The 18612-nt window shown below is 43.7% G+C and overlaps 1 protein-coding gene across 9 annotated transcripts in view; it reads right to left on the reverse strand.

Moving 5' to 3' along the window:
- ARHGEF6 (Rac/Cdc42 guanine nucleotide exchange factor 6) overlaps nucleotides 1–18376 on the reverse strand; it is a gene marked incomplete at its 5' end in the record, with an annotated part of 118338 nt that extends 99962 nt beyond the window's left edge. For 6 of the 9 annotated variants that reach the window (XM_082680730.1, XM_082680728.1, XM_082680726.1 and 3 more), the window contains 2 exons: nucleotides 16780–16863; nucleotides 18212–18376. In XM_082680730.1, coding sequence (XP_082536856.1) covers nucleotides 16780–16863; nucleotides 18212–18376 — 249 coding nt within the window. Of the gene's footprint in view, nucleotides 1–5729; nucleotides 5764–6180; nucleotides 6291–6681; nucleotides 6857–16779; nucleotides 16864–18211 lie in introns of those variants that run through there. The other 3 variants (XM_082680732.1, XM_082680729.1, XM_082680733.1) reach the window with 3 other exon arrangements.
- Between the last annotated feature and the right edge of the window lie 236 nt (nucleotides 18377–18612).

Genomic DNA, 18612 nt, shown 5'->3' on the forward strand with positions numbered 1-18612 from the left:
CAAACTGCTGCATTTCCTCCCACCTTAATTTAATTCCTTCTCTTCCCTATTGCCCTATTCAATCCCTCAATTGACATGTCTGATCTCTGTAATAATATTCAAGTCCCCAAGAAAGTATAAAGCTGGGATTTTACTCTCTTTCTGTAAGCAGAACTAAGTTAGGAAGGTAAATCTTCTGCCAAGAAGTCAATAAAAATGACACGTGGCTATTATGTCATCTGGGGTGATCCACATCTCTGAACCCACACACCCCTCTGTGTGGAAGGGTCCAGTTTGCCAGGGTATGACAAAGCGGGGAGCTAATTAGACAGATGTCTGGTGTTGTAAGTCCATCTTCCAGATGACAACAGAGGAAGTGGCAATGCAGATATGGAGCAGCTTCTGGACTGAGTGGACATACACTTCCTCTAAAAACGTAGGTAAGCAAAGGCCCTAAGCAATAGGCAAGTGCGCTCACTCTTCTTCATTTGCAATTCAAAGGCCAGACCTTGTACTTCCTTTTGGTACTAACCCCAAGGTCATCATGTTGTGCTGGCAATGTCTTCACCTCTCAGATTGATCCTGGGGGGGTCGCCTCAGTGATAACGTATGACCAAATTAGAATGGGGCTGGAGTAGGGGAGAGTGGCCAAGATTGTGTGGTTTGAAAAAAGGGCTGTATTGTGCTCTGTTGCCCCCAGAAACAGCCTGGATTAGAATCAACATTAAAACCAAATTAAAGGGGTTTCCCTGGTGGTGCAATGGCTAAGAATCTGTCTGCCAGTGCAGGGGACACAGGTTTGATCCCTAGTCCGGGAAGATCCCACATGCCGCGGACCAACTAAGCCCGTGCGTGTGCCACGACTACTGAGCCTGTGATCTGGAGCCTGTGAGCCACAACTACTGAGCCCACGTGCTGCAATACTGAAGCCCGTGTGCCTAGAGCCCGTGCTCTGCAGTGAGAGAAGCCACCGCAATGAGAAGTCCGCGCACCGCAATGAAGAGTAGCCCCTGCTCGCCGCAACTAGAGAAAGCCCGCGCACAGCAACGAAGAACCAACGCAGCCAAAAATAAATTAATTAATAAATAAATTTAATTTAAAAAAACAAATTAGAGTTGAGTTAGATTTAAAACAAGATAACTTTGACACCTCCCATCAGGAAGATTCAATTGATCAAATTTTGCAATAAAATGCCTTCCTTTTGGTATTATCAGCATACATTCAATCCAATTCAGAAACTATATTTTTCCCTTTTAAGTATTACATACCGTGGGGGGGGGGGGTTGTTTCTTTTTGTTTTGTTTTTGTAGAGGCAACTGATTTTTTTTTTTTTTTTTTTGCGGTACGCAGGCCTCTCACTGTTGTGGCCTCTCCCGTTGCAGAGCACAGCCTCCGGATGCGCAGGCTCAGCGGCCATGGCTCACGGGCCCAGCCGCTCCGCGGCATGTGGGATCTTCCCGGACCGGGGCACGAACCCGTGTCCCCTGCATCGGCAGGCGGACTCTCAACCACTGCGCCACCAGGGAAGCCTGAGGCGATTGATTTTTATTTTCTCCCCTCGACTATGCCCAAATCAACAGGTTTATTACCTATTTCCTGGGAGCAAGGGGGAAAGTTTTTGTCAGTCATAACCAAAAACAAAAAACCATTTGTTGAATTGTTTAATTCAACTAAATCAGGAAGCATCTTGCTCTGGGGTGGATTTTTAAATTTCAAGCTATCGTAATTACAAAACAAATGCATTTGTTTTAAAAGACACACCAACTATTTCATCCAGGTAAACAACAGAAACTGAAAATATCCTTTTTACACATTCTCCTAGTTTATGCATAGACTAGAAAAGAGTGAAAGGCTTTCCTGATTTTTCAAGTCCAAGAGGAATCCGTCCAAACCGTTTCTATTATTAGCACACAAAATGGTAGCTAAAGAAGTTACTGTGGTTAACAACTGAATAATTCATAGTCTCGGAAGAATTCTGTTGCTTTGTCTTCTCCACTTCCTCTTTAGAACTGGATCCCCAAACATATTTCTAATCCTGAGTTGTCATAAAGGCAACCATATACAAATTCTTCTCAGCACTTAAAAATTGGCCACACTAAGCACTGAGAACTACAGCAAGACATTAAGCTGGAGACTTAATAGGATCTCTTATAACCAGTTCGTGAAACTCTTAAGATTACACATATATTGTCAGAAATTAGAGTCACAGGTTCCAGTCTGTGTCCCATGGATATCACTGGGCTATAACATCACTGAAATTTAAACTGCCTTTATGCAGTCTTCCAAATAAAATATGTAAACACAGTAAATATGACCTACAAATAATTTTAAATACATTTCAACACCCTCTAATCTAAATTCAAATTATTTTCTATGAAGTGAGGCACTGAGAATTTCAAGTCTGGAAAAAGAAAAAAAACACTTCAATTAGTGAGTGAAAGAGGTTAATAATGTTGACAGGATGAACATTTCTGCTGTTCGCCATGACAAGAGAGGTCAAGCCCGCCACCACTCTTCATCTAAAATTCCCAGAAACTGTCAACTTTATTTTGTCTTCAGAAGAGGGATGTTAAGAATTAGAAAATATGTAGGGATTTTAACCTTTGACTTTATTTTCCAGAAACGTTTTTCCAAAAACAAGCGATCTTTGCCAAATAAAGCACAGACCTGAGAAACAAAATGGGTGGATATTTTGTTCCTGGTTTAAGTTTCATCCCCGTCTAAATTCTCAGTGTGGGAATTCCCTGGCGGTCCAGTGGTTAGGACTCCGTGCTTTCACTGCCAAGGGCCCTGGTTCTATCCCTGGTCGGGGAGCTAAGATCCCGCAAGCCGCATGGCACGGCCAAAAGTTTAAAATATATATATTTTATATATATATTACATATACCTAATAAGTGACTACCTCAGGTTAGTTCAAGTCCAAGACTCAAGCTCTTAGCCACTGTACTACTATACTACTTCTCAAGAACAAAGCTTCCCTGACCGGGAATCAGACCCAGACCAAGGCAGAGAAAGTTACAAATTCTGGCCACTAGACCACACAGCATGTGTTGGGTTGCCTGATCCCACACCAAAAAGGCCCTGATGGTTATGTTTGGCAGTCTGCTTTTTATAGTTTTTGTCTCCTGCTGATTTCATTGCTTCCATGTTACACATAGATATAGACTCTTTCTGCCATCGCCAGCAAGTCTAATCTAGAGCAACTTCTCTTCTCCCTTTATCACAACTTTCTATTTAAACGCTGTTTTCCAGTTTACAAAGTGCTTCCACATACCTTATCTCATTTAATCTAATTTGCTATTTCTAACCAGTATGGGGATGAGCAACCAGATTACCCATAATTCCAACAGGCTTCAATAAATAAAAGTAATTAGGCTCTGAGTGAGGGTCTGAGGCAGTCTCCTAGGAATAAAAGTGCACAAGTCTAAGGACAAAGATGGGGCATCTCTTTTGCAGCCCGGAGCTTCCCCGACCATTCAGTCATTCTAGCAATCATTCATTTAATGAACATTAACTGAGCACCTGCTATGTGCCACGTTCTGTACTGATTGCTGGCGTTATATGATCAAGTTCTGGTTCCTGCCTTTGAGAAGCTCCAAGGCTAGTAGAGACGGAAATGTGTCCACAGATTACCATGGTGAGAGTGGGCAGGTAGCGAAAAGGTAGCTGGGCACAAGGGATTATGGGAAAATGGATGCTAACTGCCCAATCCAGCAGAGATTTCCTAGACAATCCGATGCTGAGGAGGTTCTCAGCTTGGGGGCAGACACTAGAGGTTGCTAGATGGCTGAACTCTAGATAAACCAGGGAAATAGTTGTTGACTCTGGCTGTGCATTAGAATCACCTGGGGAGCTTTCAAAACCAAATAATAACTTCAGAAAACTTTGGGGCAGCACTTACTCAAGCCAAACATATACACACCCTATGGCCCAGCAGTTCCATTCCTATGCATAAACCCAGCAGAAATGTGCACCAGAAGACATGCGCAGGAATATTCATAGTAGCATTGTTCATAGCAACTCCAAACTGGAAACAACCCAGATGTCCATCAACAGGTGAATGGATAAACAAAATAGCGGACATCCACATGGTGGAATACTACTAGCAATAAAAAAAAAGAAAGAATGACATGGGGAACTCGTACAAATATTACCCTGAGTGAGAGAAATCTTATACAAACAGATACATACTATATGATTCCACCCATATAAAGTACAAGACAGAAAAAAAGGAATCTATTGTCTTAGAAGTCAGGGCAGTGGTGCCCACTGGTGAGGGGTAGTGACTGGGAAGGGGCACAAGGCAGGTGGCTTTTGAATGCTGATGATGGTGTGTTTCTTAATCGGTGTGCTGACTATACAGATGTGTTCAGTTTGTAAGGATTCATCAAACTCTACTTAGGATTTGTGCAGTTTCCTGAATTCATGCTATATGGCAATAGAAAATTCATTTAAACATTAAAAAAAAGAACAAGAAATACCAAGGCCTGGGTCTCACTGCAGACCAATTAACCCAAAAGCTCAGTGTGGGGAGATCCCAACATTTGTATTTTTAAAAAACACCCCAGGTGGCTCTAATGTGCAGCCACGTGTGCAAACCAAGGTTAGGCGTTCCTGTATGTATCAACAGCTCCTCTGGGGGGATAGCCTGGCACGTAGCAAAGGGAACAAGTTCTGAAGTAAGGTACGTCAACAATTACATTCTGGCTCCATTTTGCACTGGCAGTGTGTGGCATTTGTCTGCATCATCCCCAAACCTCAGTATAATGGGAACAATATCCCCTCCCTCCCAGGATTGTTGTGAGGATTAAATAAAATAATATACTTAAAGCACCTAGCACAGTACCTAGAACATAGTAGGTGCTTGAGAAATGGTAGGTACTCAACTCCTTTTCCTCCTTCGTGTCTAAGTTCCAGTGATGAGCAGATTGCTGTTAACGAACAAAACTCACGCTCTCCAATTTCCCCTCCTGAATGAGTTTCTTTGTAAAGACTGAAGTAATATTATACTTGGGCTAGTGATGTCAAACGAATGTCGGACATTTCTGGGCCCTGGTCGCTCACTCTGTTCAGCACCTGCTACCCCGGAAGGTGAACGGAGGGGCGGCAGACTGTAGGTAAATACAAACCACAGACTCTCCTTTGGAAAGCTTTGTCCCTGTCCTCACTCCTAAGAACAGCACTAGCCATGTGAGTTGGCAAAAAGAATAGAAAAAATTAATAGCTTGGAAGGCATACCATCCATGAAATGTGCCAAATGAAACACTTTTGTATAAAATGTCATGTTTTCGTAAAAACAAACAAACAAAACAGAATCCTGGGCTGAGAGCAGGAGATTCAGGTGAGAGTTTTGATGATACCACCCGTCAGCTGTATGACTCTGCTTCACTAAACTTTTCTGTTTCTCTGGCCAATGAAAGTAATGCCATCTCTCCTACAGCCTTTACAAGGGCACAGTGAGTTTCAGATAAGATAAGTAGAAAGCTTTCCAAAAACTGAAGCAGCAAAGAAAGGCAAGACTGGAAATTTACTTTTTTCCAAACTCCAATCACCAACCACCACCCTCCCTCCCCAAGACTGAGAACTCTCTGATATTAACTGCTCCAAGTGTACGCAGAGACTCCACCAGCCTGAAGCTCGCTTATGTAAGAAGAGACTGCAGCACTGCCTGGCATGTAGCATAATACTTTGCTTAAGAGAAATCCTTGGAAATGCCTCAGCTGAAGTACAAGGGCAAGCCCAGGCCTTACGTTTTGGAGACAGGCGCTCTCAGTCACGGAACACCAGAACTGTGGCTCGAGCAAATGATGTCATCCGAGCTCCTCTTACCATGGTCAATGTCAAAAATTAAGACAGGAAGTTCAAGGACAAATTGTGGGGTTCCCAGGCAAATGTAAGTTAGAAAAGCAGTTTGGACCTTAGAATCTTGCCTTAAAAGTTGTCTCCTATTCTGTAATGGTTTTTGGTTTATGTGAAGCTTTTCTTGACAAAAATATACATAGTTGCATAGAAAAATATATTCCCTTAGGACTCTATTTTTACTCCCACTACGCATTAAGAAAAGAAAAAAAAATCATGTGAGTCACCCCTAGATTCAAAAACAATATCAAACCAAATGTAAATATATAAGATTCTCGAAGAGACAGAGATAAACTTAAGGGCTCTCCACTCTAGAGCTAAGAAACGAAATCGCTCACATACCTGTTGGGTTCCTAAATGACTGGAAAATGAAAACTCGAAATTAACCACAGGCACGTTGAACACCTTGGAGATACAGGACTTTCCCCATCCACAGACCATTCCTGCGACAGACCTGTGTACTCAACACCGAAAATACCCCCAAATGTACAGATGCCGGGGGTTGAGGGGTGGGGGGAGGTCAAGTTAGTATCAAAAAAATAGTACTGTTGACTACCGCCCTGGTTCCGGGGGAAAGAAGGAATCCGGTCTGATGCAAAGCTCGCGGCCAGAGGCGGACAACTCGCCCCTAAGTTTGGCGCTTCCCAGCTCTCCGCCCGCGGCCCCCGCCCCCGCTCCCCGCACCCCGGAGCTCAGAGCCCCGCGAGGCCCTGGCGGAGGACGGACCCCGCGGCCACGGCCCGGGGAGGAAAGGCGGCTCCTCTCCAACCGGGGTCCTTCGCCCCCACCCCAGGCCCTCGCGCGCTTCCCTTCCCCTGACGCCCTCGCCCCGGGGCAGGTCACCTGGCTCGGCCGCTGCCCGCTGCTCCTCCGGTTGCTCGCTCGGTCCAGCCGCGCCGCCGCCGCCTCCGGGAAGCCGCTCGCCCTCCCGAGTCACGGGGCCGGCGAGCGGGCGGCCGAGCCCGTGCCAAGGCTGCGGGAACAGTTCCACCCGGCCGGAGCTGGGACCCTGCCCCGAGCGCGGCCGCCACCAGGGCGAAACTGGAGAGCTGGGCTCGGCTCTCCGGGGCGGGGAGGGGCGGCTGCAACTTTGCTCCTGGACGCGGGCGAGGAGGGGGCGCCCGTCTCCAAACTCCGTGCAGCGCCCGCAACCTCTCCAGTCCGGGGATTTTTTTTAATGCCACCCTTTTTTTTAATATAAAGGGAAGGCAGATTCTTGCCCTCAAGTTCTTGTTTCCAGAGCGGCGGGGCCGCTGGGAGGGCGGAAAGCTGGGTGCGGGAGACGCGCCCCGCTGGGTGCGCTGGCGGCGAGCCGGTCGAGGGCGCGAGGGGCAGCGGCGGACGGGCAGCGGCTGCCCTGGGAAGCCGCCTTCGCGGCCGCTCCGGACCCTGCTTTCAGTACCTCGCTGGCCCCCTCCAGCGCGGCGCCCAGAGCTCGGGAGGGAAAGCGGCCTGGAGGGACCGGGCCAGCGGCGTGGAAGCAGTGACCCGGACCTGGATCGCCGAAGTAGGAACTGGAAGTGACAGCGGCGCAGGGTAGAGCCGCCGCCGCCGCCGCCGCTGCCGCCGCCGCCGCCCGGGTAGCTGTGGCAGCAGCAGAAACCGCGGAGCAGCGGCGGCCACACTGCGCATGCTGCTGCCGCCCAGTTCGGCCCCGAGCCCCGGGCTGCCGCCGCCTGGCCTGTAGCGGGCCTCTGCCAGAGCCTCGGGTGGGAATCCCGGCCTCACAGAGCAGCCCTGCCTGGTGGCCCGCTTCCTCCTCCAGTCCCCGACGCAGTTCGGACCCCCCAAGCTCTTTGGTGAGCCGCTGAGACACCCCAGCAAGGAAGCGCTCTCCAGCGGCCCTCCACATCCCTCCTTTCCCCCAGCTGTCCTGGCTGCCCTTCCCGGACTCTCGGATAACAGGCCCCACATCAGATCGTCTCTTTGATGGAGAATGAAAAGGTTCGTGATAGATGGGAAATATTTCCGACCTTACTTGAAGTCCAGTTTTTACAGAAATACAATGCAGTCGGTAGATTAGGATGGCCAGAGTCATGGGTGTCATTTGATGTAACTCACGGCAATTCCAGTAGGAGTGTCAGATTGGCTCAACAGAAAGAAAAAAAAAAAGACCAACAACTTACAAAATCCTCTTTAGTCTTCCCACTAGCTCAAACTGAGCGGCTAAATATACAAGGCTTTCCCCAGCGGAAACTGATGGAAACGGGCCAGTTAAAAACAGTGTCCAACAGTGAGACATTACCAATCACTACTCCAGTCTCTTCATTTTACAGATGAGTCAACCGAGGCCGAGGGAAGGGGACTGTGACTTCTCCGAAAGAAGGTGGCAGGTTCAGGGTCTGAAGGAAGGTCTGCTGCTACCCACTGCAGCTACTGCTTTGTTGCCTGGCCTTCTGCCTCAGTCCAGGCACTTGGCTCCAGGAAGGCTTTGCTCTCCTAGAGCCGGAGCTCTCTTACCGGAGATTTCGCCTTGACTCATGAGGAGAGCAGCCCCTGGGAAACGGCAGATCGTCCATCCCACAGGCCCCACTTTGGGGAGGGCGCCCCTGCTGTTCCAGTGACAAGGCAGACAGGAGGCAGTGAGACGGAGGCAGTGAGACGGAGACAGGAGGGGGCAAAGAAAAAGCCATACTGATACCAGCTGATGAGAGAGACAGAGAGAAGGAGGGAGAAAGAGAGACAGAAGCACTAACTGAGCCTCATGTACATTCAATGGTATCCTTCATGAACAAAACATCTTTTTTACAAAGTAGGGTTGGCCCAGGAGCAGAATAGGAGAGGGTAGGGTATCCCTGGCAATATGCGGGTCATAAGGGTGGCAGGTGACAAAGCAGAAGTACCTGTTGGGGATGAGGCAGGGAGAAAGGCTGGCTGAAAGGAAAACCAGAGGACTAGAGCTGAGACACACCAGTCCTTCCTGGGGCTGTAGCCAGGACCATGCAATCAGAGAGGTAGCACCCTGGCCACTCTCAAATGATCGCAAGAACTGTATCTGTCCCTGATTCCCGCCAAGTTCAAGCGCAGAACAAAGACAAAACTAGCATTGCTAGGACAGTGCTGTCAAGGGGCTTCCTGGTCACATTAGCGACACACTACCTAGACATGAGGATTCTTCCATATGTTCTGGAAGATTTTCTCTTGAGGCCTGAGTGTCCTCCCTGCCCCCTCCATTCTGTAAATAAATAAATAAGAAAGATGTATTTGTTTTGCAGAAAAGGAAATACAAATGAACTATAAAGGCATGAGAGATATCCAAACTCACTAGGAATCATGGAAGTCAAATTATAGCAATAAATGAAATACCATTTTCACCCAACGTTTTAGCAAACATTGAAGATAAATAATATCCAGGGCCACCAGGGACATGAAGAAGGCACTTTCTACACTATTGGTAAGAGTATAACTTCAGCATTTTTGTAGAGCAATTTGAGAGTATCAAATTTTCACACAGTAATTCCATTTCTATGAAGAAAGATGCAACAAGAATAATGACAGATGTGCACAAACCTCTATGTGCACATACAACATGATCCACTGGTATTTATCCCAGGAATGCAAGATTGATTTAACAGATGAAAATTAATCAGTGTAACACAACATAGCAGTACAATAAAGGACAAAATCAGTGGTCATCTTAACAGATGCAGAAAAAGCATTTGACAAAATCTGGCACCCTTTCGTGATAAAAACACTCAAAACCTAGGAATAGAAGGGAACACCTTCAACCTGATAAAGAGCATTGAAAACCCACAACTATCATGATGCTTAATGGTGAAAAATTGAAAGCTTCCCCCTAAGATCAAAAACAAGACTAGGCTGTCCACTCTCATCACTTCCATTCAACACTGTATAGAAGGTTTCAGCCAGGCATATTAGTCAAGAAAATGAAATAAAAGGCATCCAGATTGGAAAGGAAGAAGCAAAAGTATCTCTGTGCACAGATGACATGATTTTGTACAAGAAAATCACACGGAATCCAATAAACTATTAGAACTAATGAACAAGTTAAAGTTGAAGGACACAAGATCAATATACAAAAATCAACTGTATTTCTATGCACTTGCAATGAACAACCCAAATATGAAATTAAGAAAAAAATTATATTTGTAGTAGTATCAAAAGGAATAAAATACTTTGGAATAAATTGGACCAAGGAGATATAAGGTGTGTACACTGAAAATTACAAAACATTGTTGAATGAAATTTTAAAGACCTAAATCAATGGAAAGACATCCTGTGTTTATGGATCAGAAGACTTAATATTGTTCAGACGGCAATATTCCCCAAAGTAATATACAGACTGAACACAATCCTTATTAAAATTCCAGCTGGCTTTTTTGCAGAAATGGACAGACTTATCCTAAAATCTATACGGGCACACAAGGGATCCAGAATAGCCAAAATTATTTTGAAAATGAAGAACAACGTTGGAGGGCTCATGCTTTCTGATTTGAAAACTTACTACACAGCTACATTAAGCAATTCAGTGGGGGAAAGAATAGTCTTTTCAACAAATGGTGTTAAGACAACTGGATATCCACATGCAAAAGAATGAATTTGGACACCTATTTCACACCATACGCAAAAACTAACTCAAAATGGATCAAATAACTAAATGTAAGAGCAAAACTTGAACACTCTCAGACGAAAATGTAGGGGTAAATCTTCATGACCTTGCACCAGGCAATGGTTTTCTTAGCTATGACATCCAAAACACAAGCAACAAAGAAAAAAAGATGAATTTGACTTCATCAAAATTTTAAAACTTCGTGTTTCAAAAGATACTGTCATCAAAATACCAATGGCATTTTTTACAGGACTAGAACAAATAATTTTAAAATTTGTGTGGAAACACAAAAGACCCCAAATAGCCAAAAAAATCTTGAGAAAGAAGACCAGAGCTGGAGGAATTATGCTCCCTGACTTCAGACTATACTACAAAGCTACAGTAATCAAAAGAGTATGGTACTAGCACAAAACAGACACATTGATCAATGTAACAGAATAGAGAGCCCAGAAAAAAACCCACACACTTATGGTCAATTAACCAATGACAAAGGCGGCAAGAATATACAATGGAGAAAAGACAGTCTCTTCAATAAGTGGTGCTGGGAAAACTGGACAGCTACTTGTAAAAGAATGAAATTAGCACATTCTCTAACACCATACACAAAAATAAACTCAAAATGGATTAAAGGTTGGATACTATAACACTCCTAGAGGAAAACATAGGCATAACACTCTTGGACATAAATCACAGCAATATTTTTCTGGATCCTTCTGCTAAAGCAAAGGAAATAAAAACAAAAATAAACAAATGGGACCTAATCAAACTTAAAAGCTTTTGTACAGCAAAGGAAACCATTGACAAAATGAAAAGACAACCTACTGAATGGGAGAAAATATTTGCAAATGATATGACCAATAAGGAGTTAATATCCAACATATATAAACAGCTCATACAACTCAACATCGAAAAAACAGACAACCAAATTAAAAACTAGGCAGAAGACCTGAATAGACATTTTTCCAAAGAGGAAATGCAGATGGCCAACAGGCACATGAAAAAATGCTCAACATCGCGCTAATCATCAGGGAAATGCAAATCAAAACCACAATGAGGGGCTTCCCTGGTGGCGCAGTGGTTGAGAGTCCACCTGCCGATGCAGGGGACACGGGTTCATGCCCCGGTCCGGGAAGATCCCACATGCTGCGGAGCGGCTGGGCCTGTGAGCCATGGCCGCTGAGCCTGCGCATCCGGAGCCTGTGCTCCGCAGCGGGAGAGGCCACAACAGTGAGAGGCCCGCGTACCGCAAAAAAAAAAAAAAAAAAAAACACAATGAGATATCACCTCACACCTGTCAGAATGGCTATCACGAAAAAGAACACAGATAACAAATGTTGGGGAGGTTGTGGAGAAAAGGGAACCTTCCTACACTGTTGGTGGGAATATAAATTGGTGCAGGGCTTCCCTGATGGTGCAGTGGTTAAGAATCCGCCTGCCAATGCAGGGGACATGGGTTCGAGCCCTGGTCTGGGAAGATACCACATGCCGCGGAGTAACTAAGCCCGTGCACCACAACTACTGAGCCTGTGTGCCACAACTAATGAAGTCCACGTGCCCTAGAGCCCACGCTCCACAACAACAGTAGCCACCGCAATGAGAAACCCGCGCACCGCAACAAAGAGTAGCCCCCGCTCACCGCAAGTAAAGCCCATGCGCAGCAACAAAGACCCAATGCAGCCAATTAATACATTTAAAATAAATAAATAAATAAACAAACAAATAAATAAATTGGTGCAGTCACTGTGGAAAACAGTATGGAGGTTTCTCAAAAATAGAGTTTTGTAGAAACGTAGAAAATGTAGAAAACATTATATATTAGGTTTGTAGATTAGGTTTGTAGGTTTGTATATTAGGTGTATGTTAGGTTTGTAGGTTTGTATATTAAGTTTGTAGGTTTGTAGAAATGTAGAAAACAGTATGGAGGTTTCTCTAAAAATAGAACTACCATGTGACCCAGCAATTCCACTCCTGGGTATATAACCAAAAAAAGCAAAAACACGAATTCGAAAAGATACATGCACCCCAATGTTCATAGCAGCATTGTTTACAATTGCCAAGGTATGGAAGCAACCTAAGTGTCCATCAACAGATGAATGGATAAAGAATATGTGATACACACACACACACACACACACACACACACACACACACACACACAATGGAATACCACTCAGCCATAAAAAGAAGAAAATTTTACCATATGCAGCAACATGGATGGACTTGGCATTATGCTAAGTGAAATAAGTCAGACAGAGAAAGACAAATACTGTATTATATCACTTAGATGTGGAATCTAAAAAATACAACAAACTAGTGAATAAAACCAAAAAAAAGCAGACTCACAGATATAGAGAACAAGCTAGTGGTTACCTGTGGGGAGAGGGAAGGTGGGAGGGGCAATATAGGGGTAGAGGGGAAAAAAAGAGGTTATTATGGGATTATATGAAATCATGTGTGTGAAACTTTTGAAATTTGTAAAGCACTATAGAATTTAAAGGATTTTTCATTCAATAAAAAATAATTTTTAAAAATTAAATTAAAAAAAAGAAAAAGGGGAAATATTAGAAAAAAAGAGAAACTATCAAAGTCTGGGAGGTGCTTCAGAGATACCTTTGTCTCCTAGGTGTCTCAGCAGACTTCCCTGACTAGTTGCTAGCTGTGTGATCCCCTAGAGACCCTAGGACACTGTAGCCATATGAGAACACAAAGATGGAGGTCACTTGCAGAGGCCAACTGGCCACCCAGAGGGTCAGAAGGCAACAGCTCTTTCATGTGGTCACTGTGCCCCACAACCAACACTCAAATTGTCAGTGTTCTGCTGCATCTCCAGCTTCATTTTTCTACATTTCCAAATTGACCATTTCAAGCTGCCACTCTTTTTTATATAAATAATAGTGTGTTCTTGGCAATAATCAAGCCCTGCTCTTCTTGCTTTTCATACATTAACAGTTTTATAGCGTCAACAAAAAAGTATTCAGCATGCCCTATACTAGGCACTGTCTGAGAGATACTCTAAAGTGACAAGATACGGAAACAATCTAAATACCCATCAGTGGGTGAATGGATAAAAAAAGATGTGGCATATACACACAATGGACTGTTATTCAGCCATAAGAAAGGAGGACATTCTGCCATTTGCGACAATAGGGATGGAACTGGAGCACATTATGCTAAGTGAGATAAGTCAGACAGAGAAAGAAAAATACTGTATGGTCTCACTTATATGTGGAATCTAAAAAAGTCAAACATAAAAAAACAGAGTCAAATGGTGGTTACCAAGGGGTGGGGGTAGGGTATGAAAAGTGACGTTGTTTAAGGGTACCAACTTGCAAGGAGTAGCAAATATGCCGTAGTGCTCTAATGCCCGCTGTAGTGAACACAGAGAACAATATTGTACTATATTTAGGTGATGTGCGCTACAACGGCAGTTATATTACAATATATAAATCCATCAAAGTAACACATTGTACACTTTAAATTTACACCATGTTGTATGTCAAATATATTCAATTTTTAAATAATTAATTTTTTTAAGTTTGCAAATATTTATGTTGATGTCTGTCTCCCTAGCTACTTGGGAGCTTGAGACTGGATGGTCAGTATTCTTGGCTGCTTGAGTACACCCCAGCTTTGCTTTCAGTCTCATTCCTTATGTGCTGATTTTATTAGGCTTCCCTCGGGGTTCTAGGAGTGCCTTGGTATGGCTGCTATACACCCCTTACAGACATAATTTTGCTTTTTTTTTTTTACAGGCATAATTTTGTGTACAAAACTACCTAGTAATAAGAGTGTGAACAGCTATTATGCGTGTCTTATGTGCAGTGACATATGAAGTGTGTTCTAAGTGCATTATTTCATTTGATCTTTAAAACAATCCTATGCAGTAGATATTACTAATGTCTCCATTACACAGATGAGGAAACTGGAGCAGAGAGAGGCCAAGTAACTTTTCCCAGAGTCACACAGTCAGAGTCAAGACTCTGACCCAAGTCTGTCAAACTAGAGAAGGTATGTGCTTAACCATGATGCCAGATAGTGCCTCCTTACAATATTCATCTGATGCTCAGGCCAGCCTGAATTATCAAAAAGAAATCAAAATATGCCTGGTGCCTTTCATGTAAGAAATGAAAATTATGTTATACTTTTTTAGAAAGATTTGTATCCAAAGTGGCTAAAAATTAATGGAGTAAGCATTAGTTATCAGAAAAATCCACTTATGTGAAATGACTCATTCTCCAACAATGCCAGACCCAGGAGGTGTTCCTTTTTTTCTTTTTTTTAAATTTATTTATTTATTTTTGACTGTGTTGGGTCTTCGTTGCTACGCACGGGCTTTCTCTAGTTGCAGAGAGCGGGGGCTACTCTTCATTGCAGTGCGCGGGCTTCTCATTGCAGTGGCTTCTCTTGTTGCGGAGCATGGGCTCTAGGCGCACGGGCTTCAGTAGTTGCGGCTCACGGGCTCAGTAGTTGTCGCTCGCGGGCTCCAGAGCGCAGGCTCAGTAGCTGTGGAGCACGGGCTTAGTTTCTCCACGGCATGTGGGGTCTTCCTGGACCAGGGCTCGAACCCGTGTCCCCTGCATTTGCAGGTGGATTCTTAACCACTGCGCCACCTGGGAAGTCCCCCAGGAGGTGTTTCTGTATCATCTAGTATTCTTAGAACCACAAATAAGCTCGGTATACCTTCTGACAGCTTCAGAGTGCATAAATCACTGGCAACCTCACCATGTTTTTATTTATCAAATAAAAAAGAAAATACCATGATCTGCTCATAGCAGACATGATTCCATAAGGGATATAGAGTAGGTTACACCTACCTCAAAAGCCATACACACTCATGTGCCCATGCACAAACACACACACACAGAGTGCTAAAATTTGGCAATAGGGAAATCCGGAATAAAATATTCAGAGACAAGCATAGCTTGATGCTATGGCTAACTTTAGGAAAAATTCTGAAGGAAGCAAAATTTATCTGGGGCAAAGGTACTTGTACTACTACTACTAATAGCTAACACTTGGAGAAGACTTACTATGTAAGACGCACTCTTCCGGGACACAGATTCATTGAAATCTCACACCAATCCTATGAGACAGGAGCTGCTATTCTTCCCATTTTACAGGTGGGGAGACTGAGGCAGAGAGGCATCGTAAAGTAATATGCCCAACGTCATAAACCTACTAGTGGGAGAAAACTGAGATTTGAACCTGAGCAGTCTAATGTCCGAATCCAGGCTCAAACCACTACTAATGCTTCTCCACAAGTAATACTACTAATGCACATCTACACTTCTTATGTCCTTGATCCTGTGCTGAGCATTCTACATACATTACTTCATAGATCTTTGGAGGTTGGAGGTCTTAGCTCTAAATTATTATGCAGTATCTCATTTGATCCTTACCACAACCCCATAAGGTAGCTATTATTGTGTCCATTTTACAGATAGAAACACTGAGGCACAGAGACATTAAATAATTTGACACACAGGCGAAAGTATCACCTCCTTTTCAGCAACACCCCCTATACTTACTGTAAGGATCCACATAACGTAAAAGAATGCAACGTAACTTAATTTACAATTTCTACCTCAGGGCCAGGTTCTTTCAAGGCCTCTGTTCTACTAAAGTGTTAGTGGGAAAAAGTGACAATAAGTTTTCCACTCTTCCCAACTCAGGGGGATTACAGTAACCCTCTGCAGCAGCCAGTGGCCTGCTTTGGGCTCCACTTAAGTAGGGACTCACACCATACAAGCTCTGGCACCGGAAGCCTGCTTTCAGGGCTTGGGTGCTATTTTTTAAAGGTACCATATTTTGGTTTTGTTTTTTGTTTTGTTTTTAATTGAAGTATAGTTGCTTTACAATGTTGTGTTAATTTCTGCTGTACAGCAAAGTGATTCAGTTATACATATCCATACATTCTTTTTTATATTCTTTTCCATTATGTTTTATCACAGGATATGGAATATAGTCCTCTGTGCTATACAGTAGGATAAAAGGTAACATATTTTGCTCTCTTTTTCTTTTCTTTTCTTTTTTTTTTTTTTTTTTTTGGTGGCATGCAGGATATTAGTTCCCTGACCAAGGATCGAACCCTTTCACCCTGCAGGGGAAGCGCAGAGTCTCAACAACTGGACCACCAGGGAAGTCCAGAAGGTACATATTTTGAATTTTTATTTTGTTTTGTTTTGGAATTGGTTTCTGGAAAAGACAAACTAGCAAGCCACGACTGGGGACCACCAATCTTAACCATGGTTTCCATAAAATGCTTCCTCTGTTTCACAGTGAAAATAAACCAAGTACTTTTACTACAACACCATCTTCATTAGCAGAGTGAAAAACGATGACCACGAGGAAGGCAACCTGGGTGGGCTTACCTCCACTTGAAGGGCTGCACATCCTTTCAGGAAGTCATTGATGTTGTTGGTGCAGTCAGCTTCAGTTTGGGGCTCCAGACAGTACTAGGGAAACAGAGTCAAATGTCACTTGGAGACTGTCATCACATGTGGGTCACATCATTGCATCGCTCACTGATAAGTAGATAAGGTAGGCTTTTTAAGGCGGGGCCAACATTGCTGTCAATCCAGGAAGAGAAATTAACCACTGAAGGAAGTGATGCAAAAATCTAAACGGTCGGTCTTGTTTCAAATGTCACGAAACCCTTAGTCCCAAGCCGTCTCTACTTACAAACTTTTTCTCATGCTTTCTGCCAAAGTGTAGTAATAGCAAATTAGAGAGACCCTGAAAGTTTTCTGATCCTGGTTCCTGCTTCCAACCTATTACCACCCTCCCTCCTCCTCATGATAATTTATTAAAAAGTATATTTTCCCCTTCACTGTTCTCCACATTTGATCACATTTCTCAACATTTTCCCACCATTTTATCACTGTTTTTCAAGTTTGAGAAATTATAAGCAAAAGAACTGTACTCAGCCTCACATTCCCTGCTGACCTTAAGAAAATAATAGTAGGGCTCCACCTTTAAACTTACTTAAAGTGCCCACTTTTTTTTTGTTTTTTTTTTTTGGCCGCGTCAGGTCTTAGCTGCGGCATGAGGAATCTTTAGTTACGGCATGTGGGATCTAGTTCCCCGACCAGGGATTGAACCCAGGCCCCCTGCATTGGGAGCGTGGAGTCTTAACCGCTGGACCACCAGGGAAGTCCCAGTGCCCACTTTTTAAATCACATCCTCGTGACCATGGGTTTCCAACATTCACAATTTTGGATTTTTAAAAGAGAGTAAGGTTAGTTTCACTTTGAACACACGTTGCATTTGAAACATATATTTAGTTTCTATTGTTTTAACAGAATGTGTTGTAACATTTTGGATTATTTCTCCTGGTTGCTAAATAGCCTTTCTTTCTTTCAATGGATATTTTATTTCTTTGTGAAGAAAATCTACACTGAATTTAGTCATACCGTCAATAAACACCATCTGTATCTCTTATAAATCATCCCATTTTTCCTCAGACTCACATGCACCCCAAGTTCAAAACATGTCCTCAGTACACAGGGAGGTGTAACATGCATCTCTATGACAGAGCAAGCTCGTGACATGGGTGTTCTCCTTGTCCCTCGCACCAGTGGTGTAACAGGTTTTTACTGTACTAATCTTCGGTGGCCAATTACTAAAGGATAACATTTCATTTTCCGACTTTTTCCAACTACAAAAACAGAAAGAAAGTCGAAGTCTTAGAAAGAGATTAAAGTAGGAGCGTCCTGTGACCCAGGCAATCGAAAATCTCCAGAGTGACATTATTGCTGCTCTCTTGTGGTAAGCAACCCCAAAGATACTGCAAATTTCCCTTACCTTTTCTATAGAGCCAGGCCTAAGTCTGTTGATCAGTTTGCATAGCACTACCCCATTTTTCAGCGAGGACTTCAAGAACTCCTCCGGATCACAGATGGTCTTTTTGGGGGAATCTAATACTCCCAAAGATATAAGCCATGTCACGATGCGTTCTTCTGGATTCATTACTGAGGACTGTACACTCCGAACAGCTCTCTGGGGCAGCTGCAAGGACTAAGCCACATCCGCGATTGCATCTGCTGTTGTCTTCCTTTTTATGAGTTCTCTTCTCGTGCTTGCAGCGCAAAGCTCTAAAAGAACTTTTCTTAGACAACGGTGGAAGCCACTCCAATTATGGGATTTGAAAACCACAGAGCTCACACTCAGAGATGTGGAAATAGAATGAATGGGGGGAAAAAGAG

This window comes from Grampus griseus (genome assembly GCF_964374135.1).
Source record: "Grampus griseus genome assembly, chromosome: X".
NCBI classification, from domain to species: Eukaryota; Metazoa; Chordata; class Mammalia; order Artiodactyla; family Delphinidae; genus Grampus; species Grampus griseus.